Genomic DNA, 23,983 nt, shown 5'->3' with positions numbered 1-23,983 from the left:
GGGGGGCAGAGTGCACACGTGGGCGGTCAGCACCGGTCTGCATGGGGCTGGGCACAGGCAGGAGGGGCCTAGCTAGGTAGAGGGCTTGGCTTTTCGCATTCCATTACACAAGAGGACAGAACACAGACATAACCAGGGACTCTGGCAGATTCAGGGCTGCTTCAGACAGGACAGTGCAGGCCGGGCCTTCAGGAGTCGCCCCTCTTCTTGCTCTTCTTCAGGAAGGAAGGAGTGCGGAACTTCTTCTTCTTCTTAGACGGGGACTTGCCTGGAGACCCGTCGCTGCCGGGATCCACAGCAGACCCCTCCTCGGCAGCTGGGGGGGCCGTCTCCTCAGCTACTGGGGCTGAGGCTGGCTCAGGGTCAGCAGCGGGGTCTGGGGTAGGGCTTGGGGGACCCTGGGCTTCCTCCTCCTCTAGAGTCGAGAAGCCAAGTGCTTCTGAAGGCTCGTCGGGGGACAGGTCAGGTAGCATCGGCTTGAAGGTGGCAGCATCGCTGTCGTCTCCGGGAGCCGGCTCCTGCAGGAGGTCTGGCAGCAGGGTGGGAGTGGGAGAAAGGCTTTAGGGCTCCTGCCTGGTCGCCAGCTGCCTAATGTCAGCAGAAGGAGCGGCCACTCAAGGGACTCTGCGTTTTCCAAGACAAGAAGCTCTAACTAGACCTTCTCTACCTTAGCTGGGTGAAGCTAACTGTTAGAAAAGGTCTGTCTCCAAGGCTGTCTGGCGCCTCCGGTGGGGAGCATCTCGAGCTTCCTGAGGAGCACAGCCCTCATGCTGAGCTCTGGACTAAAATTAAGCCTAGAATTGGTTCCACAACATCTGGTCTTCCCCAAGGGCAGCCAGGAGAGAACCATGAGCGAACCCCAGACCCCAGGAGCACAGACCTCCAAGAAAACAAAGCCATTTAGGCTGGAGAGTGAAAAGAAAAATGAACTATAAGGGAAGTTATAGAAACAACAATAACAAAATCAAGCCATCCTCACAATCTGAATAACTCAACAGGAAAGAGCAAAATGTCACCTATCTCCAGAAAGCCTAGGTGTGGCTGATTTCCATCTACCCACATGCCTACACCCACCCCAGGGACACCAGTGTTGGAGGTTTTACGTAGTCTACAAAGTAACAAGCAGCTGCATGTTAGGCAACACCAAACCACTTAGTACTCAGAAGTCAAGCACAGCTCAGGACCGGGAGTTAAGCGGGGCTGGAGAGGCCTGGCCACACATGTTCCAGGCCCCACACTGCTGTAGCTTAGGGAGCAGGAGGTGCCCCACAGTCCACCCTACTCGTTGCCCTCTTCCCTCACTCCACGCCACACTTACAGCAGGAGGGAAGGCTGGGGGTGCAGGCACCTCCCCACCCGGAGGGATTAGGGCTCCCTCTGCCAAGCTCATAGCAGCTAACGCTCCAAGATAGAGGCCCCAGCATGCACTCTAACTTTCCATCATTTTGACAAATGTCACATTTCTTAAAAAGTATTAATACCCTCTTCAGCTTACTTCAAATTGCCAATGCCAGTTTAAACACAGGTCCAAATAAACAGGACTCCATGCACCTAGTGGAAGAACCCACCTGGCAGAACCTCATCTGCTTTTACATCTGACCCAACCATCAAGAGAGATTCTCAGAGGATGAACTTAAAAACTCCATTTTTAGATCCAGGCTGCTCTGAGCAACACTGTGCAGTATGTGGCGGCCCCAGACAGTCCATCCCACCGTCCATGCAGGCCGCTGCCCTGCACAGTGCTCAGGTAAACTCAATCATGGGGAGGCCACTGAAGGGTTGGGTACAAAAAAAAGAGGGCCTCTGTTTTTGTTTTGAATAAACAGAAAACAAAACTTAATAAACAACAAAGAAGCAGGAGAACAAGGCAAAGCAGAGGCAGGGGTGTGAGAGCAGAGCGCCAGGCGCGGGCAGTACTTACTAGGGCAGCAGGAACTCTTTAGCACATCCAGCTCCTGTTGAAAGGCGGCGGCGAGAAAGAGAAGCACAGGAGAGAGTCTATGCACTCAGTCACAGCCACCGGGTTCCACAAGAAAGGCCGAGCCACTCTTGTAGGACACAGAACGGGGAGGGAAGCCACAGGCTTCACGGGAGACACAGATGTACGAGACTGAGACACAGACGTGTCAGATCACACACCACGGACGTGCGACAGTCCGAGAGGCGAGCAGGGTATACACAGCCTCTCGGCACCTGCCTGGTGTGGCAGGTCAAGCATCCTGCAGCCCGACAATGGAAGGCACTCAGGTGCCCTCTCGACATGACGAAGGATGGTAAGTAGGCAAGCAACGGGCAAAGCTGGCACAAGAACCGTGGTGGGTCCCACCCTGAAGTTGCCCTCCCACGATCATAATGGCTGGACTCTGTTCTGCCTCAGGTTACCCAGCACAGAACAGATGGAGGAGGAGAGGCCAGGAGGACTCCAGAGCTGGGTCAGGCCTGCACACTTCTTTATTCAGGTTAACAGAACTAGTGCCACAACTAGGTGCCAGTGCACAGGCATGCACCCTCCCACATCAGGGCCACCGCACCCCCGCCTCCGCCAGAGCTCACCTTCTTCAAGCTTGACAGGGGTGCTGGGGGGAGTGTGGGGCACAGCCGACTGGTCTGGAAGGCTCTCTTCCTTCTGCTCTCCCGCCTCATCCAGATTGTCTGCAGGTACACACAAAACAAGAACATGGCGCATGGGGCTTGCAACCCCAGGACCCTCAGCCTGCATTAGGGTTTGAAATTTACAGGTGTCCCACAAGAGCTCATGTGCTGCAGATCTGGTCCCTGGCTGACGGTTCCTCAGGAAGGCAGGGAAGCCTGGGTGGAGGAGGAAGGTCCCTGCGGGACATGTCCTTGATGAGGATATCGGGAGCCTCCATCTCTCTTCCCAGCCTCCACAAGGGCAGGAGCGGTGCTCCACCAGGCCCTCCCTGCCATGACAGCTGCTCACCATAGGCCCAAAGCAAGGGAGCCCACCAATTAGGGACTGAAACCTCAGGAACCACAAGCCCAAGGAGACCTCTCCTCCTTCTAGGTGTCCTATGCACCGGGTAGGAGAGAGGCACGGCGAGGCAAACCGACTAGCCCAATCTCTTGAGCAGCAGACGGCCTCAGGGGTCATGCTGGCTTCCCAGGGCGTGTTCTGGAAGAGCCACAGCAGGGCTTTGTGTCTGCTAGCTTTTGGAAAAGGATCAAGAGACTGACTACAAGTGAGTGTTTATTTGAAGTTTAACCAATCTTGGGTACAAAGTTAATTTCTATTCTTATTCCCAAGAAAACCTGCCAGTGTCCCTGAGACAGACTGAAAAGCTAGACCCACCTATCCTCTGTGGAGCGAGTGGCCGGCAGCTTCACGGCCTCGTCTCACTCACCACCTCCTAGTCCCAATCACCACCTCCCAGTGTCATGCCACCACGACTTTGGTCTTGATTTCTCACGCAGAACATTCTTATCAATAAAGTAAACTTGATAACTGCAATGATTTTTCTTTCCTTTTCTGAAATCCACTGATAAAGCAGCAAAAGGAAACAAAACTGCAGGAACTAAAACCCTGGGTTCAGAAACCCCTGCCTGTTTCTCACTTAGAAAAAATAGTCCGTGCAACCCTGTTCCTCAGACCTCTTGTCCACTCTCTGACTGCAGACCCCTCTCCCAGGCCAGCTGCCTCCCGGCCAAGGGCACTGCTGCTTTCCAGAAACCAAAGGCCTGAGTGTCTCCTCCCTGCAGGACTAGAACCTTGTCCAAGAAGAGGTGCTGGCCTCTGAGCCCCAGTTCCCGGCCACATGTGCCCTGCTCCAGCATTCCAGGAGGCAATGGGAGGACTACTTCTTTGTTAGTTCTCAAAATTTTTGGTTCCACTTTTCAAAACCTATAGTTTTTGAGCTGGGGATGTGGCTTCAAGCGGTAGCACACTCGCCTGGCATGCGTGCGGCCCGGATTCGATCCTCAGCACCACATACAAAAACAAAGATGCTGTGTCCGCCAATAACTAAAAAATAAATATTAAAAAAAAATTCTCTCTCTCTCTCTCTCTTTAAAAAAAAAAAAAAAACCTATAGTTTGGAAATACCTGTTCCTCGAGACTCTGGCACTCAGTTCCATTTATTTTCATGTGTTATAAAAGTGTCCAATCATCATTCACAAAATCATGGCGACCTATGTCAGTAAGTCACCAAGAGAAGGAGGCTAGGCCAGCATGTGGCCCCTTCTGGGCATGGTTTGAGATCATCAGGGTGTCAACATGCTACTCATGGCCAGTGATCACCCCAGCACAGGGAAACCCTCAGGGTCTATGAAGAAAATAACACATCAGAAACCCCAAGCCACAGAGCCAGGACGGGCAGAGCTGCCGTGTTCCTGCAGAGCTCTGTCTCTGCCCCAGGACCCAGCTGCAGGGGTGGGCCCTCCTCTCAGGGTCACCTTGAGAAGGAGACAGGATGTCTACTGGCAGAACACTTACTGTGGGGCTGGCCCTTAGGAACCATCAGTATTCAGTGTTAGTGATTCCCATGGAGCAGAGGCGGCCTCTTCTCCGTGAAGCTGAATCACTGTGCGTATGAAAAGCCAGTGTCGTGGACACTGGGGCAGCTCCCCCACTAACTAGCGGATTCTCCTGGGATGCTCTCATCGCTCCACACAGACGGAACCCCGCTGAAGAACGGCCGGCCCCTCACACCCTAGATAGAGCTCTCTGCACAGCACAGCGGGCCCAACTGCTGCTGGGGCCGCTCCTGGGCAGGACCACCCCAGGCACAGGGTGCACACGGGGGGGGGGAACGGACGGGACGGGACGGGGACACAGAGTTCTCTGAGGCCACCCCTTCACGGCACTATTCCCAAATGTGTTCAACTTCTCAAATCCTCGGGAATGTGTGCTGGATGATGTGCAGGCCTCAACAAGGCCACAGTCTGCGCTTCACGCACAGGACTCTCCTCGCTGGGAAGCCTCAGGCTGCTGCTTCCCACTCACCTTCAGAGCCCTTCTGCTTCCGCTCCACCTCCCTGCGGTACTCCTCCAGCTCGCGGTCTGTGAGTGTGTTGAAGGGGTTGGGGCCCGTGGTGCTCACGATGACGTGGGGCTGGTACTCCTTCTCAATGATGGCCTTGGAGGCCGTCACCAGCTCCCCCTGTGGACAGAAGGGGCATGGTCTGCAGAAGCCTGGCCAAGGGGCACACCCTCCTCCCAGGCAGGCTGCAGGCAGGGCAGGGAGGCTTTCCAGGAGCAGACAGGCAGCCCAAAACTGCACGGCCAGGGGCCCAGGGCCTAGACTGAGGGTAGCCGTCAGGGGCAGAAGATGTGGAAACACGCTTCAACACTGCCGAACAAACCCCAGAAAAGAGACCCGACCACGGTCCTTCAGGTTCAAAAGTAAAGGCACCTAGTACGGACCCAAGAGCACAGACCACCGGAGGGTTCCACCTGCCCACTGACCACAGGAATAGAAAAGGGCCTCTCTGTGCTGATCACAGTGGGGGTTCCCTTCTCTCATGGCAAGGTCCAAGCATAGGTAAGTCTTGCCCACAGTTTACAACCAGTTCCCAAACACACCCCCAAACAAAATGCCCTTCAACACCAGAGTGTGCCTGAGGGTTTTGGAAAACTGAGCATCTGTGTAAACAAAGCAAAAGCAAAGCACTAAGGCAGCTCCTAGGCCACGTCCCAAGAGGCGGCGAGGGAGGGAGCCATCAGGAGCCCCGGAGCTGCTCTGTCTGGGGCTGGCTCTCCAACGCTCTGGGGCCCATTCTGAAAACACTGACAAGAGCTCACACACAGGCGCCTCACTCATCGCCAGCTTCCAAAAACCCAGTGAACACAGGAGGACCCTGAATCACACATTGCCAGACCTGGAGCCTCTGTGCCCGCAGCACTCATCTCCATAAGGGGCACCACCGGAGGCAGAAAGTGTCCTGGTGGCAGGGCCGGGAGCCCAGTGGGTCTGCGCTGAGTGGCACTGCCAGGCACTCTGAAGCACTCCAAGGCTAACCATAACAGAACCCCAGGGAGAAGGGCCTGCTGGAGCAGGGGCTCTACTGCACAGCCTGGAGGCCCGTCACAGGAGGGGCTCCCCTCCTGCTGCCTAGGCCTGACCTCGGGTTGGTGGCTCTTCATTTAGAAGCAACCCTGCCACGGCAAGACAGCAAATTAAATCCTTGTCCACCACTCATTAGCTTTGGCTGAGACAGGCCCCTTCCTGTCCAGCAGCCTCAGTTTCACTACTGGCTGGAGGGGTCTGCTGGGCTGCCAAACACGGTGACCACTTCAAATGGTGATGCTCCTCATGCAGTGACCCTCTGGCTCTGAGGCAAAGCAAGGCCGAGCCTGAGGTGCAGGACAAGTGGGCTGGACAGTTAGGGCGCGGCAGAGCCGCTCCCTCCAGCAGGCTGCCTGGAGCCTCCTCCCTCTCCAACTGCAGGTGACCTACCAAGGACTCCAGCAACACAGAGGCCCAGTAACTGTGTACTTGACTGAGACGTCTGGGCAAGACAAAGGCTCCAGCCCTAAAGCTCTGCGTGCCTGGGCTTGAGGCCTAAGCTCTTTGAGCTTTAGCTTTTCATCTGCAAGGAAGACCAGGGCAGAGGCAAAGGGATGCTCCTAGGGTGGGCCATGCGCATGCTGCGAGCTCAGCACAGGGTCAGTGAGTCCAAGAGGTGGGCTCACTACCCTGTGCACTCCTACGCTACAGCATGAGGGGAGGGTGCACACACAGACCACACAGTCCCTTTCCTAGCTGAACACCTTGCAACACAGACCTTCACGCCTCTGCTCCAGCTACTCGGTCCACTAGCAATAAAATTCAGAAGGTGGCAACATTATTGCAGGTCCGCACTGAGATGCCCAAAGGCTCAAGCTGAAGGCGCCTCCAACTGGGTACAGGGTTCCTTTCTGAAATGATAACTACTACCTCATGGGAAGGTGGACTTCACAGTGTGAATGGCTGTCACCAGTGAGGGAGGAATTAAAGGCAAAAGAAAGTTCTTCAGAAAGCCCCAGCTTCCCAAGTCCTCAGGGCTGTTCCTCAGACAGGAAGCAGAGTCTATATGTTGGGGAGGGGAGTTTCCGGGACACCGTCCTCGCTAAAGCAGCTCCCTACACCAAAGGAGCAGTACTGTCTGCATTTTGAGGTTGACATAAAAAGTAGTAAAATAAAATAATAGCTCCAGTAGAGGACATCCATGGAGTCAAAGCACATTTTTGCCATAAAAATGAAATATGTCTCATCAGGATGGGGGTGAAGATCAAAACACAAATGTGAACTTCAGAAATGGGGAGGTAAGAAGCACAAATCTCAAGGAAGAGTCCACGTAAGCTGGGAGTGTGGGCAGTGCAGTGGTGGGGCAGCAGCCGAGCAGGCACGAGGCCCTGGGTTCCATCCCCACCACTGGGGCAATAAAGGACGGGAGTCCACATCTATTCAACTGGGGCCAGCCAGCGAGGCGGCTCTGTTGAGACTGGGGACCCTCCATCTATCTGTGAAGCACCCAGGTGACTGTGACGTGCCATGTTTGAGCACCACTGGGGCAGAGCACAGCTGTAACTAGACGACACACCAGGCAGAAGCACGTCCTGGGACACATGCCAGCCTGCCTTTTGGGGAGCTGAACACACCACAGATGAAATCCTTTAAAGGCACCACAGTGCCAAGGGGACAGTACCTCAGTGACTGGCTGTGGCCTGCTTTACGTGCAGGGCGCACTCCACCCAGGCGCCTGGCACATCCACAACGTGCTAACCCACAAGAACACCACGGCTCGTGGCCCAATGTGCTGGCTGGAAACACAAGCTGCCAAGGAACCCATCCTTCTCCCCCCAAAAACAGTAGCTGGAGTAACTTCTAAGCACGAGGAAAGCAGAACCCACTGCATTAGTACATGAAGCCACACGTCATGACCAGGGGTTCCAGGAGGAAGATGGCACCTTGGCACAAAGCTGCTTCTAGCTGAACTGGAATGCGAGTTAGTGAGACTGGCATCACACTGAAAATGTTAACAGCGGAAGACAGAGCCCAAGCTACGTCCTCCGAATGAAGGCCAAACACTGAAGACTCTACACACAGTGGGTAACCACCTCATGGGCACCAAGTTCTCCAGGACCCTTACTACCTAGGATTGTCTACCTCCAGCACAGGCTAGATAGATACCCACGCACACAGAGATCAAACTGTGGGGCTTCAGATTTTCATGTCTTTCTCCCCTGCAACAGTAACAAGTTGTTTTTTTTTTTCCTTTTAAATATTTTTTGGTTGCCAATGAATTTTTTTTACTTTATTTGCTCCTTCATATGTGGTGCTGAGGATCAAACCCAAGGCCTCACACATGCTAGGCAAGCGCTCCACCACTGAGCCACAACCCCAGGTACTCAAGTTTTTTTTAAAGTAAAAATAAATGCATTTTTATCAATGAAGGTTGACAATGAGTGTCTTGCTTTTATTTCCCACTTCTTTGGGGCAGTGATATAATTCAACAGCCTTGGGTTCTATTCTCAAAAAAAAAAAAAAAAAAAAAAAATCCATTCCTCTGCAATGACCCCTGATGGCTATGGTCAAAGATGAACAAGCAAGGGGAGGGGCTGTGGGGGAGCTGTGGCCGCCAGCAGAGCCCTGACGAGACCATCTGCAATGGGCATCTTGTGAAAGGTAAACTCTGGAGCCCAAAGGCATGCACTGACGAGTCATGTGCAGAACTTGAGCAATGCAGCCACTGTCTCCTTCAGACTGGCCACTTCCCAGCAATATCTCAATACTGTACAATGCTTCACACCCGTTTTAATTAAGGAACAGAGTAGGCGAAACAGAGTCTGCTGAAATCTCATACATGATTTAGAGGTCTCTTTCAAGCTACATCAGAAACAAAGACAAGGTCTCAAGCGGGAGGTGGTGGGGGCAGGAAAGGGAGAAGAGCACCGCGGACTGCCAGGGCGTTGAGTACCTTTCTAAAATAGAGAGATTTAGCGGGACTAAAGGTCTGCTCTGTAAGCTCGAGCCCTTCGATAGTCTCCGTACAGTCAGAAAGGGGTGCGTCCTGCAACAGTAAACTGAGTCATCAGAGCACACCAGGCCTAGCTTACAACCACCCGGGGAGGGGGAAGCCAGCTAAGAGCATGCAGCAGGGACAGCGGTCAACAGTGAACGCAGCAGTGGTGATAGTGGTACGTGCAGACCCCAAACATGAAACGAGGACCACAGCTGGCCAGATTCAGAAAATGCAACAATCACCATCTACCCCTGAAGAGTCAGGTTTGAAAGCATCAGGTGGCATCTTCATATTCTAAGATAACTACTTACACAATTATCTTCAATGTGCCACTAAGTACAGTTATTTTACAGAAATGCATGTAAATGTGGACCACATTTACCAGGCCCTCCCTCCGCAGCCCAAGCAGTGCTATGTTGCAGACATGACTTGTTCCAGAACAAAGGCCCATCAAACCCTCCTTTTTCTAGCACTTACACAGCACCCTGCTAACCCCGGAGCTGGCCATACGCGCCCTCACACAGGCATGCACTACAAGGAGGGGTCTGCAGGGATGGGCACATCCCTCTGCATGCTGATGCTAGGTCTAGAACTCAAGGGAAGTGGCTGGTCTACTTCTTATCAAGAGAATTCATAGCAGAGATAACTGGTTGCCTAGGATACTCACCTCATAAAGTCATTCTCTCCCAAGTTAATAACAACTCTGGAGCAGACGGACACAGAGTCACCACCCACTAATACGAGAGACATTCTGAGCTCTCACCTGGACGAGGCTTCTGTCCATCACCACACCACACAAAACCTGGGACTGAGGGCCAGCAGTCTTAATGTCCTGCAAGTTCTGCTCTCGGATCTAAGGATGGGAAGGAAAAGAAAAGCACATAAGCAGCACAAAGTGGTCATGCTGTGGCCGCCAGTCATGTTGCTTGTGCACCTGGACCACTACACCCAAGGTGATCTTGTGCTCCACCCAGCCCAGACGGCATGACGCCCCAGGAACACCTGCCTAATGGCACTGGCCCACCCTGCTTAGCAGGGCGTAGGTCAGCAGAAATGGAGGGACTAGTCCCAATTCCCACACATTCCAGAAGGCTCAAGCAGAGCCCCAGCCCTTCACTGTACCCAGTGACCTGGGGGAATACGTGGGGGTTGTGAACACTGACAATCTGACAACCCACATTCTGACCAGTGCAGTTTATGAGCCTCTGAATGAGTCTGAAAGGCAGAACAGCCACCCACTCTTGCTGGATCAGGCTCTGGGGCTTCTACTCCAGACCTGCTACTGAGCAAGCATCACCCCGACATTCCTCAGGCCCCAGATGTCTGCTGCCCCTGCTCCACACTGATGGCGGAACACAGCCTCAGCATGAGGAGGTGACTTCACTTCCCCAGTGGGAGCACAGACTGCCCTGCTGGAAGCAAGCACCCCTCTGCTCCACAGCAGCCAGTATCCCTTCCAACCCTGCACCCAGCTCCCTCCAAGTGCCCAGGACAGCACATACCTTGTTCCTCATCTCCTGGACCTCTTTTGGGTTAGTGTTCAATGGGACAAACAGGTTAGGGACAGCAGAGGTGGAAGTTCTAGGTCCATCCTCTTTAGTCCACTGCAATATCAAGAACAGTCGAGAAGTCAGGGTCATGACAGTAGTCACAACGCCACAGCATCCGTCTGTCCAACTGACCTCACATCTGCTCATGCACTGAACCTCACAGACGGCTGAACCAATGGCCACGTACCCTGGGCCACTCTACAGAGCTGACATGGGGGTGAGACGTGGCCACGCAGAAACCACTGAATGGTGGAGTCAGAGGCGTGGCCAGTGGGAAAGCCCACAAGAGCCGGGGCAATCAGGCTAATGACCAGCTGGATCAGGCCCCTCAGAGGCCATTGGTCCACCGCCCTGAGAGTCCCCCAACACCAAAGCCAACTGGAAGCGTGAGATGACAGGATCATGAGAAGCAATGTGACGCAGCCACCCAGGAAGGGCAAGAGTCCGCACTGCAGGCAGAGTGGGCACCACCAGAGTTGTGCGTGGAAGTGAGTGGCAGCACCAGACACACAGCGGCACTGTCCACCAGGGGACGCTGCAGCAGCTCCCAAGCACGAGGTGAGGGGGTGACATCATGTTTTACAAAAGAAACCTCTGAGTGTTGCAAAACCGTTCCAACAAAATAAAGCGCCTGGTGAGCCCTCAAAGGCTGCTTAGCCTCAGTGCCTCCTGCTCATCGCTGCTCAGGCCTCCAATCGAGATGGGCTTTGGGTCAGATTCTGACTCCGAGGCGTGAGTAGGCACTGAACACTAACACAAGCCATCTTTGAAAGCAAACGGCTGTGCCTTTCGGAATATTTTTGAGAGGCAATAAGATAGCCATAAACCATATGACCTTAAGGAAGCAACCAAACTGTCAAAGGCTTAGCCACTGCGAAGGAGTGTGGAATGGGCATGGAGCTGCGGGCACTCGCTGACGGTTACCTTCTCAGAGAAAAGACAACTCAGCGTCTTATTATAAATATTTCTAGTCAAAATGTTAAAACAGCCACCTCAGAAGCTTGAACCCATTTAAAAAATTAATATGAATTATTATAAATTAAAATATACCAACCTGGGAACATTGCGTGGAATTTGTATTAATCCAGGAAATAGGAAACACATATAAATACAGCTGAGCAAGATCCCCTTCGATGCACTCATTGACTAAAATGCCTCAAGTGACTTTTTTCCATTTTTTTTTTTTTAAATACGGGAGATTGACCCAGGGCCTGCACTTGCCAGGCAGGTGCTCCGCTGCGAGCTACACCAGCCTGACTGGACTGCCTCCAGGCGACCATCACAGAGCTCACAGCCATGCTGCCTGCTGTGGGTGCGCTCTGGAGAGACCTGGCAGGCAGCCGGCAGAGCACCCCAGCGGCAGCAGAGAGGGGTTCTGTTTTTAAGCTTAACCATTCTAACCAGTGAACCAAAGAAAGAAAGGAAGGGAGGGAGGGCAGGAGAGGAAGAGACGTGCTCCCACACTCTGAGCCTGCCACCACGCAGGGTCTTCGCCCACGTGACACAGCTGCTTGGGACCACAGTGGCTCCGCGCCAACTGCATAGCAGGAAAACACCAGAACCACCTGGGGAAGACAAAACCTTTTTTTTTTTTTTTTTTAAATAAACTTATCAAGTAAAAGCACTGTTGAAAGGGGAAATGTGGCTGTCGGCTTCCTGCTTCTTGGGACACCTGGGCTGCCGACTCTACTGAGCTCAGCATGCAGCCAGGTCTGGCCCCACTGTGCTGCCCCACGGGGGACTCCATCCAGGGCTCTGGAAAGGGCCTCTGCTGCACTGAGGTGTGAGCTGGACAGACTCAAGGGCTGGCCTACGGGAGGGGAAAGCACCCTTGGCAGCAGGACACCAGGGACTCCTCTGAGGGGACAGGAGCCCTGCACAGTGCTAACACTGAAATGAGCCCCTGGCAGCATCTGTCGCTGGTGCCTGCAGGTGGCCTGCGCTGCACTTGGTCATGCCGCACCCCACAGGAGTCCAAGACTCACCACCATGGCCGCCTACTCACATGCAACAGTCCATGCAGAGGGCAGCTGGCGTGAGCCTTCCGAGGCTTTGGGACAGAGGGCAGGGAACAGTGCTGAGAGAGGACAAGAGTCAGCAGAGAACAGGCCAGCGGGCCGCGGGGAAAACTGCTTAAGAAAACACTGTGACAAGGAGGGAAGCAAGGCGTGGGCAGCACTGGCGCGCGGGTCAGGCCTCTCAGAGCTGCGTGAGGAGTTAAGAGCCGACACAGCTGGAGTTCAAGAGAGCTCCTGCTTTCACGTTAGCACAGGTGAGTCCTTCAGTGCTCCACTGTGAGTGGAGTCGGCCTCAGGGGCAATGACTAAAGAGGTGCCTTGTATCTTAAGCAGTTTCAAGCAGAGTATTACTCGAGTTTGAGCTGAGGCATAAAGTGGGCTTTGGCTCAAAAGAAAGGCAAGTTAACGAGGAAGGGTCATGAGTCAATGTGGGTCAGAGGGCAGGGTCCCAAAGCCTCCGAAGCCCCAGCTGCCCAACTTGCTCTACATCATCTAACTATGAACAGTAAGGTAGGCACAGACCAAGCAGTTGGTAATACAGCTTGGCACGCAGACACCGGACGAGAGAGACTGCAGCAAGGGTTTCACGTGATCGTGTGTAATGTTCGTCCACACCTTAGTCTTCGACTTGGGACTGCTTCCATTCTGCCCTTCCTCAGAAGCTTCGTCACCCCGGCCAGAGTTCAGCCATCTTGTCTTCTCTCGCTGCTGCTTCTGAAAACTGTGTCTGAGAGGGGAGCTAGTGCCCGAATCACCGTCACTAGCAAAAGAGTAACCAGTGACACTAGCAGGAACCTCCACATCGCTGTATTTTTTAGATTTCTCTCTTAGAGCAGGGTATCGATAGGGATAGCCAGTCCTGTAGCCCTAGGTCCAAAGAGAAGAAAAGATAGTCAGTGCTCCAGATCTCAGAGCAGGGTTCACTGTGGAGACGTCCACAGGCAGAACACGCAGCTCTGCAACGCGAATCCTAAGCACGTGGCCGAGAAGGCACAGGCTCGCCAAAGACAGGCCGCAACGCTGACAGCAGGACCACCGTGCCCGAGCAAACCACAACCACCCAGAAAGCCACACAAAGTAGAACAAGAAACTGTCATGCTCACACGGTGGACCGTGGTGAGGAAAGAGAAGGCTCTACTAGCAATGGCACCCACGTGGACCACGCTCACAAACCGACTGCCCAGGGAAACACAGTGGAAAAGGACACACACTGTCTGGGTCCACTTGTAAAAAGCACAAAACAGGCAAAAGCAATCTCTGTTGTAGAGACAAAACAGTGGCCACCTGAGATGGCAAGTGACTGAAAAGGGACCCGAGGGCTTGTGCAGTACCAGCATTGCTTTTGATCTGGCTATTGCTTTTGTGGCGACTTCAGTTTTCAAGCTGACAGGACTCACCTGCTGCTGACGACTGCACAGAGCAGACTCATCCACACAGTCTCAACACTGTAGTAACCATCAGGTAAGACCACACACCACTCATGGCAACTGGTTCTCAGCAAAATTTGCATATGGCACTTATACTCCTCCTTCCATGCTGCCTCGCGACCCCCAGCTGTGCCTGCACAGGTGCGTGGCACCTCGTGCCCCTCTGCTGGAGCACCTGCCAGCTGTCCCCCCAGGCAGCAGCTGCAGACAAGGGGGGTCTTCCTCATCTCTCCTCACCAGGGCTTAGCACTTAGTAGATGTGACAGACTTTTTGATGACCCTCAGCTCCACCTGTGACTGCCCCTGCCCTTCAAGCCCAGGCGCAACAACTGCCATGCTTCTAGCCTCTGGCATTTGCAACAGGCAACAAAGAGCGTACAGTCCCACCCTGCTAGCTCTGGAGATGCAAGCCATCATGAATACCGCCGCTGTAGGAAAACGGAGTCTCAGAAGGGGGGCACCCCTCCCCGAACCCATGGAGCCGTATGATGAGAAGCCAGCCCTGGCCAACAGCCTGACTGCAGCCTTGTGAGGCAGAGACCGAGCTGAGTTGCGCCTGGAGCCCCGCACCGCCCCCCAGGAGGCTATGAAACACCAGAGCTGTGCCGTCACACAGCACAGGGCTGGCAGTGCCTGGACAGGTGTGCACTCACTGCACGTCACAATGCTCGCCAAAGGACACAGGGCGACTGAAGACACACAGGAGCCCTCAGGGGCGGATCCTCTAGCCAGGTGTGGTGGTGCACGACTATGGTCACAGCTACTCAGGAGGCTGAGGCAGGAGGGTGGCTTAAGCCCAGGAGCTCAGGGCCAGCCAGGGCCACACAGTGAGTCCCCGTCTCAGATAACAAAGAACAGTACGAAGTAGGGATGATTCCTCCCACGTCAGAAATCGTCTCTCTCTCTGGCTCTGCTCCTCCTTGGATATCTATTACCCATCACTGCTTTGATACACTTTTAAAATCAGCCATCTTCAGGCTGGGGCTGGGATGGGGCTCAGTGGTGGAGCGCTTGCCTCACACAGGTTGAGTCACTGGGTTTCATCCTCAGCACCACATAAAGATAAATACATAAAAAGATACTGTATCCATTTATAACTAAAAAAAATTTTTTAAATGGCCGTCTTCATTAAGGGAGTCATCTTCATTGTGTTCCTCAGACAGGCAAGATCTACCTGCACAGGCACTTTGCATCCATGAGCAAGCTCTGCTGAGGGGTACTGAGGGATGACTCGGCCACAGAGCACTGCCTAGACACACAGTTCTGTCGACACCACCTCTGCCTGCACGTGGGGCATCTCCCTGGCTTCAGGGTACAGTCTCAGGACCCAGAAACACCATTTTATTCTGACAGGGCACTGGTTTTTCTTCATTTTCCCTTCTAATGCTGTCAAACCAGAATTCTCTAATACTTGATCCTGTGAACAATTATTTGGCTCATGATTAAAAATATGGGGGTGCTGGGGATGTAGCTCAGCAGTAGAGCTTGTGCTTAGTGCCCAGGTCCTGTGGGTTCAACCCCAGAGCATGCACGCGCACGCACGTGTGCGTGTACACACACACACACACACACACACACACACACATAGGTAAGCAGATAGACACAAGATATATAGATTTGTTCCTTTTTGGAGGAGCTGAAGTTCTATTTTGCTGTGGAAACAAGTGCGCATTTCTCCTAACTGTAGACGTTTGAGATGAGACGTCTACTATGGCATGGGATTCTCACCTGCTCTCTACCTGCTCCATCATTAGCAGTCAGCACAGCAGCAAATCAGATGCTGTAAACACAGACCACAGTCGGCAAATCTCGTCCAGTTCATTTCTTTCTTTTTCAAAATACCTTCATTTTATGTATTTACCTTTCGGTGGTGCTGAGGATGGAACCCAGTGCCTCACACGTGCTAGGCAAGTGCTCTACCACTGAGTGACAACCCCAGCCCCAGCCTGATGTTCGTTTGTTCTTTCTTTCTTCCTTTGGTACTGAGAGTGAGCCAGGTGCACTGAATTCCCATCCCTTTTTATTTATTTATTTATTTACGTTCTTGGTCCTGAGGATTGAACTCAGGGGCACATGACTACTGAGCCACATCCCAACCCCTATTTTGTATTTTATTCAAAGACAGGGTCTCACTGAGTTGCTTAGTGCCTCACTAAGTTGCTAAGGCTGGCTTTGAACTAAGGATCCTCATATCTCAGCCTCCAAAGTTGCTGGGATTCCAGGCTGCACCACTGCACCCAGTCCCATCCATGTTTATTTTGATACAGAGTCTCACTAAGTGGTATAGGGCCTCATTAAATTGCTAAGGCTAGCCTCCAACTTATAATCCTCCTGCCTCAGCCTCCCAAATTGCTGGGATTATAGGTGTGCAGCATCATTCGTGGCTTCCAGTTTATTTCTTATAAGCTACACAGAACTTTAATATTAAAACTGCTAATAACGTGCACTTATTGAAGAAACCAAATAAAATACACTTTCTGTAAGACACACTTCACTATTAGCCTTCCTCTTCTATTAAATCAGAGTTAGTGCCTAATTTAGATTTCACTCTCCACCTTCCAAAATGTCCTGAAAGCACGAGATGAGTAGGTATGCAGAGCCTTACCTCCTCTCCCCCTTCCTCATGTGACTCTTGGCTAGGAGCGGGGTGGGATGGTGGGCCAGGAGGAAGGAACCCTATGCCTGGGCCAGCTCCGCACTCCTCACCTCAGGACACTCAAGCCACTTCTTCTCTAGCTGCAACTTTCCTGAAGGGACACCAACTCCAGCTGCCCCCTCATTCCGACAGCTTCTTGTACCTGATTTGTTAGCTTTTGCTCCTTTTCCTGCGTTCCTTAACCAATTTGGGCCCGAGGCTCCTGCCCTGCCACTGTCTCTGTCCCTCCCACTGTGCCTGTCACCCCTAGATCACACAGTGACCTGAAATCTGTTTGCCACTTCCATCACAGGGCCATGAACTCCTGAGCCAAACACTGCAATCTTCTCAAGATTCCATGCGAAGGGGGTCAGTGAATGCAGGATGCAGAGGTCAGGGAAGACTGTTCTGTCATCTCTCCTCCCTGATGGAATGCAGCTGATGGCGAGGAGTCCCCACGGAGGGGACGACGCCTCACATGCAGCACACTGGCCATCATGGGGCACTAGGATGGGCCTTCCCAAAGCCCACCTGAGAGGTACAGTGTGGCATGAGAGGGGCCCTGTGGCAGCACTAAAGCCCCGTGGTGTGTTTGGAGGGCTGGAAACTCGAGGACAATGCTGGGATGTGGCTCAGGAGTACAGCACCTGCCTGCCTGCACAAGGTCCTGGGTTCACTACTTAGGTCTCAGAGAAAAACCCCAAAACAACAACAATAAAAATTATCTCTAGCCATTAAGTCACCAGAAAAACCCTAGGACAGTGTTTTTTTATTGTTTAGTTGTAGATACACACGTTTATTTATTTGTATGTGGTACTGAGGCTGGAACCCAGTGTCTCACACGTGCTAGGCAAGCGCTGCCACTGAGCCATGACCCTGCCCCGCAGGACAGTATTCTAATCTGGATCCAGCAATGACTATTTAGGTCCCTGCCTCCCATGGCTGTCCCCGGCTGCACTGTGGCTGTCTGTGGGTGCTTCTTCTTTTGACCTGGCCAGTCATGTTCCGGCCTATTCTTTGAGGCCATTTCCAAGAGCCACCTTCTACGTACAGTTTCTTCCTTGATCCTTGCAGAAGGACAAGATCCTCAGAAGGACAAGTCCTCAGCCGCCCCAGCATAGACCTGGCCTGCATGAAGCCAGTGTGGTCTGTGGTCTGGCCCTCGCCATCAATGCTGCAAGCCATCCTGCTTCTGTGCCCTGCTGGTACCATTCTGTGTCCCTGACATAAGTAGCATAGGGTCTCCCACCAATACGACAGGCAGAGAGCTGTGGAATCCAGCAACCAGGCCCCAAGCAGCTACAACTACACAGACACCAGGCTGACAATGTGGCAAGGCCCTCCAGCCTGCCTGTGGACGCTGGCCAGCAGGAGCCTGCGCTCCTGCCCCACCTGCCCCAACACAACATTAGCTGGGAAAACAAAACACCACTGTGGCTTACTGTGATGCAGCCTACACATTAAAAAGCCTGGCGGCTTCATGATTTTTTTTTTTTTTAACTCTCAAGTTCTAGGTTGTCACAATATCTTTATTTTACATTTATGTGGTGCTGAGGATTGAACCCAGGGCCCCGAGCACGCTAGGCAAGCACTCTACACTGAGCCACAACCCCAGCCCCGGCTTCATGATTTTTGAGGGTGACATTCAGATACATGTAAAGTAGCCATCTTGCTTGCCATTAAAAAAAAAAAAAAAAAAAAAATCAATGCACTTTCAGGAAAGAAATTTTCTAATCGAGTGGCGGCACCATTCTTACCAGATTATCAAGCATCCGCATGAGGGCTTCAAATTCCTGCTCTCCAATCTGCCACTTGGGAGGTGATGCAGTGCCTTCCCCCGCCGGAGACCCTGGAGCACGGGATTTGGCCTTGTACTTCCCGGGATCCAGCAGTACTAAATTGTCTGGCCCTCCTGCACTGGCCAGCGTACGAACCTTTTCCAAAACAAGCAAACACCATGGCTTGCGTACCATAGAGAGACTCAGAAAAGAGATGACTATGACACGTACTTGTACAGCTATGCAGGTTTCAACAAAGTGAGCCATCAGTGGTAAGAATTAAAAAAAAAAAAAAGCACAGTGGGCACTGATCCACTGACTCTAACACGACTTTCAGAGTTCTTCTCCAGCACGACAAAGACATTGGGCATTTACACTTGGCAGATAAATAGGAAAACAAAGCACCATTCAGGACCCTCAAGACTTGGAGCCTCACTGGCCCCAAACCTAAGTCAGGGAGAGTGAGAGCCTGGCCTGGAGCAGAGCTCGGGCAGTGTCCCGGCCACGAGTCTGGATGAACCCACCTCTCAGCTCCAGCATTTTCAAAAGGGGCGTGTAAAGGCAGAGGGAAATAACACACACACGACCCGCACAAAGTGCCCAACATGGGGGCTGGGGATGTGGCTCAAGCGGTAGCGCGCTTGCCTGGCATGCGTGCAGCCCGGGTTCGATCCTCAGCACCACATACAAACAAAGATGTTGTGTCCGCCGAAAACTAAAAATAAATAAATATATTTAAAAAAAAAAAAAAAAAAAAGTGCCCAACATGGGGCTGGGGCTGGGGCTCAGTGGTAAAGTACTTGCCTCGCATGTGTGAGGCACTGGGTTCGAACCTCAGCACCACATCAAAATAAATAAAGATACTGTATGTTCATCTACAACTAAATAAATATTAAAAAAAAAAAAGTGCCCAACATGAGGCCTGGAACATACCAGTGCTCCATAAATGCTGACAACTTATGTATTTGAAAAATAAAAAATTAGGAATGAAAAGTCCAGTAATCTTTTGCTAACTTAAATCAGTAAAATGCATTTGTCCTGGCCAAGTTCCAAATTCATGAGCTCATCTTTGGCAAAGACTGCTCAAAGCCTCAGGACCCCTGAAAACACCAAGTGAACTTCACACCCCGCGGGACAACCACCCTCACCTGGATTTCACACGCAACCACGAGGTTATGGATGTAATAGAAAGCCTCCTCCACGCTCTCTCCCACTGACACGAGCCCGTGATTCCGGAGAATGAGAACCTGAGGGGAAGCATGGAGTGGGATGGAGCCAGGCAACGAGACGGACATGCCTCAGAGCGCTTCTTCTTCCCTCCAGGAAAGACCAGGTGCCAGGCCCACTGACCTTACTTCTGGGCCCCAGATTTTTCTGAATCAAAACCTTTTCCTCTTCATCAACCAGAATGCCATGATAGTCATGATAAGCCACTTCTCCAAGGGAAAGTGCTTCTGGGGAGATGGGCAAGAGGCCGCACTTCATGGCAGAGACCTGGAGAACAAGCAGTCAGTCGTCACCAGGGAAGGAAAAGTCAGCATCAATCTGCAACTGGCTTGCAAGCACTCGCCTCACAGATATAGAAAGCACACGTTTCCTTGGGGTGAATGAACACATGAACATATGCATAAACAGCACTTTTGGGCTCACTCGACAAGACCTACATCTCTGGAGTTTCCACTGGTTATAGTGCTATATAAGCTGAGACGTATGGACTCAGTGAGCCATGGTCCAGCACAAAGAAAGCCTCATGGGTTCCTCAAAAATAGATGTTCCAAGGGGCACTTAGCCACTGAGCCATATCCCCAACCTTTTTATATTTTATTCAGAGATAGAGTCTCGCTGAGTTACTTAGGGCCTTGCTAAGTTGCTGAGGCTGGCTTTGAACCTGCGATCTTCCTGCCTCAGCCTCCTTAGCCACTGCATATGGCATAGTTTTATGTCAAGTTGCAAGTAGAAACAAAACACCTGAAATTTAGATAAAACCAAATATACCAAGAGTTTAGGACAATGAGACTGTACAATTTCTCTACATTTATGTAAAATTAAGACTGAAAGAAAAAAAAAATTTGAGTGTTCACATAGCCCTTTACACATCCTCAAATTCCCCAAAATTGGCCTTAAAATGTCTAATTCTGAAGGTCTTCTACAGACAGCAGCTCTGACTAGACTGACAAGGTCCAAAGATTCGGACACGTACAGCACAGAGGCACAGAGGAAAAGCTCATCTAAAGGACAAAACCACACAGAATTCCTTTCAGTGGATCCAACTTCATAGGAACTGCCTTACCAAGGAAGTTATTCCAAAACCTTCTCTTTTTTCCTTTTTTGAGGCCCCAGGAAGGTCCCAGAAAGCTCTAGGCTTGGAGGCCAGATCTCCTGGCAGCTGCACTACCTGTGCCTCTGCCCAGCAACCCAGGCTGGGTCCTCTGGCTCTGGACAGAAGGTCTGTGGGGCAGCTTGGCAGGCTGGTTCCGAGCTTCCCCCCTCTCATCTGCAGGCTCAGTCCCAGTGTCCACAGCCTCTCCCTGAGCCCACATCAGCCTCTACCCCACAGATCTCAACACACTGAAATCTGACCCTAGCATCTCAACCCTCTGTGATTCTCTAATCATACAGTCAAAAGAACATTTTCAGATTTATTAGAGGTTCTTCAAAATTAAATTGTACATACATCCCCAAAGAGGTAAAGCGCTCTGCCACTGAGCCACAACCGCAGCACCCCTAGGACAGTATTCTAATCTGGATCCAGCAAGTGACGATTTAGGTCCCTGCCTCCCATGGCTATCCACAGCTGCACTGTGGCTGTCTGTGGGTGCTTCTTCTTTTGACCTGGCCAGTCATATCTGGCCTATTCTTTGAGGCCATTTCCAAGAGCCACTTTCTACGTAGTTTTCTCCTTAATCCTTGCAGAAGGATGAAATCTTTTCTTTTGTTCTTAAGAAAGTCAAACTAGTGGCTTAGAGTATAGCTCAGTGGTAGAGTGCTTGCCTAGAAAGTGCAAGGCCCTGGACTCGATCCCTATTATGAAACAAGCAAGTGCAACTCAGGTATGTGCAGCACCTCCAGCGAGGACCTCAATGCCCCAGGCAGCACTCACCGCAGCTCCTGCTGGGGTGTGAATGTGCACAACACACTTAACATCTGGCCGTGCAGCATAGATTGCAGAATGCAATGTGAAGCCAGCTTGGTTCACTCCTAGGTTAGTACTTCCACGATCCACGATATCTCCTTGTAGATTTATCTTAACCTGAAATAAAAGAAACAAAAATTTTAAATGTCAAGAGAACTTGAATTTTTTTTTTTTTTTTTTTTTTTTTTGGTATCATGGATTGAATCCAGGGACATGTGAGCACTAAGCCACATCCCCAGCCCTTTTCTTCTTATTTAAGACAAGGTCCTGCTAAGTTGGTTAGGGCCTCACTGTGCTACTGAGGCTAGCTTTGAACTCATGATCCTCCTGCCTCAACTTCCCAAGTTGCCAGGATTACAGGTGTGCACCACCACGCCTGGCAACTGTAAACTGTTTAAAACCCAAGTTCAAAGAGCCTCTAACTTCTCTCAAAGCTTGTTCTCTAACTGAATTAATCAGTTCTATATGTCGACTGGATTCTCCCACTCCTTGAGTACTGTGTATCCCAACGGATTTGAAAGCACTTGAAGATTCAGCGTGATTGTTCAAACTTGGCGCAAAGGAGGACATTCTTACCAGGCTGGATGCAGTCACTTCACTGTAAAGAAGTCCAAAAGGTACAATGAGGAAGTGCTCCTGCTCCGAGTTCACTCTGGTCTGTGGGAAAATGACTGTATTAGTTCCCAAGTCCTGCTGAAAGCACCTGCATCTCTCCCAGGCACAACTCACAGCTGAGTTATGGGAGGCCCCTCGGCAGAGAGCCTACCACAAACCAAGAGGCACTGGAAGCCTTCTGGGTTTATATCACATAGTAATTGAACATAAAGTACATTAAGTGCTTCCCGGTGGCACTCATGAAAAATGATTTGTGGAGAATAACCAGTTCCACACTAGCCCTCTGATACCAGGTTATTCTACTGCAAATGGGCAAGAAGGTCACTCTCAGAGGTATAATAAGGAAAACCAAAAACCTACTTTTTAAAAGTCAAAATGGTTTTTTGTTAATACTCAAAACTTGTGGCATGATAGAAAAATGATTAAAAATTATAAATGAAAGCAATCTCTCCTTAGGGCTTCATCAGAAAAAACACCACCTCGCTATTCTTTGCTCCTTCCAAAGTATGTTTCTCCAAAAAAATTCATTCACTACAGCTGTGGCACTATGCACCAAGCACACACCAGACAAGGAACACAGCAGTAAAACAGAAGAGTCCTGCCCACAAGAAAATCCCATCTAACTGAGGGTAGGCTTGGGCACATCCTAATGGGGCCTGCTCCATTTATCATTCAGCAATTCTTGCTGGGAGCCTATGTTGTGGGCACCATGATACTGCAATAACCACCAAAAGACCTGGACAGACCTACTGATCAGGCAGTCCTGCCGCTGAGCAGAATCGCCTTGTCCCATCTCTCATGACAGTTGCTGGTGTGCGACACAGAGCAATCTCTACCTCTGACAAGTCTCAGGTATCTGAAACTATCCTTGCTTCCCTTAATGTCACCCTCATTCTAAACTCACCTGATTCTCTCAGTAGAACGGGGTTGGTAAGGGTTCTTACTCACAAGAGAGCTCTGGATAAATGGCATTGCCCCACCACTACTGCTCTTGGCAGCAGGAGGAACAGTAGTAAATCACGAACAATTTCTCTGCACTCGGACTCAGCAATACCCATCTCCATGCAGCTCTGCTGCTCGGGGCCTGGGCTCTCTCTCTTGGGTATTTCCAAAGCGTACGCATGCTTTGTGCTTGCACGTTCCCATCAATGGTGATTCAGCTGCATGTTTTATCTCCTGAAGTCAATTCTTTTCTACCTAAAAAAAGTACACTGACCTTTTTGACTATCTAAAGCAAAACAAAGCAACTGCCTTAACTTCCAAGTTGGGTCAAAACAAAATAAAAGAAGGAATTTGTTTAATTAATTGGAATAAAGAAAAAATAAGGATGGAAGAAAGAAAAACTCAATTTAGATTCTGTTGGATTATCTTAAGTTTCTATTTTGAAATCCCACATACAAGGGTATTTAGAAGGTATATGATCTTCAAATTCAAGCTGGGGATGTCATTCAACGGTAGAGCACATAACCAGCATGTAATAAACCAGGAGTTAGGGAAAGTATATGATAATTTAAATATAATAACAAATCAAGCAGCCATGAACCAATCAATCAGCTTAAGAAATAGAATAACAACTCAGGAGCTCCATTTCTCCCAAATCTCAAAAATAACTACTATTCTGAATTATATGTGCATCTATTCTCCCTTCAAGGCATGTGGCTTCAGCTTCTGCTGTATAAACCAGGCTACTATGAAAGCTCCTGCACCTGTATCCTGATGTACATGCTCAAGTTTCTCCAGAGGGTAACGAGGAGGTGACACCAAGTCCCTTTCCAAAGGGCATGATGTAATGCACACTCCTGCCTGAAGCATTCAACAGTTCTGGGCTTCCACAATCATCTTTTTTTTTTTTTTTTTTTTATTTTA

At 51.0% G+C, this 23,983-nt stretch overlaps 1 protein-coding gene across 1 annotated transcript; it reads right to left on the bottom strand.

Moving 5' to 3' along the window:
* Positions 1–24: 24 nt before the first annotated feature.
* Positions 25–23,089, bottom strand: Add1 (adducin 1). The gene is made up of 13 exons (XM_015481898.2): positions 23,066–23,089; positions 22,079–22,264; positions 21,470–21,619; positions 19,720–19,863; positions 19,518–19,616; positions 18,349–18,525; positions 13,145–13,396; positions 10,464–10,565; positions 9,725–9,814; positions 8,917–9,009; positions 4,961–5,117; positions 2,554–2,652; positions 25–529 (listed from the first exon to the last, which is right to left on the bottom strand). The coding sequence occupies exons 1-13, from the start codon at positions 23,087–23,089 to the stop codon at positions 189–191; spliced, it is 1,914 nt and encodes a 637-aa protein (XP_015337384.2). The 3' UTR covers positions 25–188.
* Between the last annotated feature and the right edge of the window lie 894 nt (positions 23,090–23,983).

The sequence above is a fragment of the Marmota marmota genome, unplaced genomic scaffold, assembly GCF_001458135.2.
Source record: "Marmota marmota marmota unplaced genomic scaffold, marMar, whole genome shotgun sequence".
In the NCBI taxonomy this organism is placed as follows: Eukaryota; Metazoa; Chordata; class Mammalia; order Rodentia; family Sciuridae; genus Marmota; species Marmota marmota.
This window is presented reverse-complemented; position numbering and strand designations above follow the sequence as displayed.